This window comes from Charadrius vociferus, unplaced genomic scaffold, assembly GCF_000708025.1.
Source record: "Charadrius vociferus isolate BGI_N301 unplaced genomic scaffold, ASM70802v2 scaffold611, whole genome shotgun sequence".
NCBI classification, from domain to species: Eukaryota; Metazoa; Chordata; class Aves; order Charadriiformes; family Charadriidae; genus Charadrius; species Charadrius vociferus.
In genome coordinates this window covers 625749-626333 of record NW_009646844.1, presented here as the reverse complement: position 1 = coordinate 626333, position 585 = coordinate 625749, and the positions used below count along the sequence as shown (strand labels likewise).

Sequence of the window (585 nt, the reverse complement as noted above, 5' to 3'; positions counted from 1 at the left end):
AGGACCTCCAGCTGCCGGATGCGCACCGTCTTGAGGGCCACGTGCTGCTTGCGCCGGCACGCCTCGGCGGCCAGGGTGATGTTGAGGGGACCGCAGCGGCGGTTCTTGCAGTGGTACTTCTCGAAGACCTTCTTGGCGCTGGGCGTGCAGACGGGCTCCTCGCAGAGCGAGCGGCTCGAGCCGCGCCGAAACATGAAGGGTGTCAGGTGGCCCTCGGGCGCCGGCGAGATGAAGCTCTCCAAGATGTAGAGGTCGCAGAGGAGGAGCTGCTTGAGAACATCCCGGTAGACCAGGGCTGAGCCCACCGCGTTGGCTCCCCCCGGCTCAAAGGTCACCATTCTCTCGATGTGCCAGAGGGGCTCGAAGAGGTAGAAGACGCTGCCTTGCTGGTTGAAGAACTCCCCCACGAAGGAGGAGCCGGTGCGGGGGGTGGCCATCAGCAGGACGTGCCGCCGCGGTCCGGGGTCCCCCTCGCCCGCCAGCTGCAGGGTGATGTTGCGCAGCTGGGACCTCAGCTGGGAGAAGGCGGCATCCAGCTCTCGCAGCGAGGCCAGCGAGCCGTTCTCGGCCGGCGCCGGGCCGGCC

At 68.0% G+C, this 585-nt stretch overlaps 1 protein-coding gene across 1 annotated transcript in view; it reads right to left on the bottom strand.

Moving 5' to 3' along the window:
• Window positions 1–585, bottom strand: part of CHST3 (carbohydrate (chondroitin 6) sulfotransferase 3) — a 3028-nt gene that overhangs the window by 2084 nt on the left and 359 nt on the right. Inside the window, 1 exon segment of the mRNA XM_009894009.1 lies at window positions 6–585. Coding sequence (XP_009892311.1) covers window positions 6–585 — 580 coding nt within the window.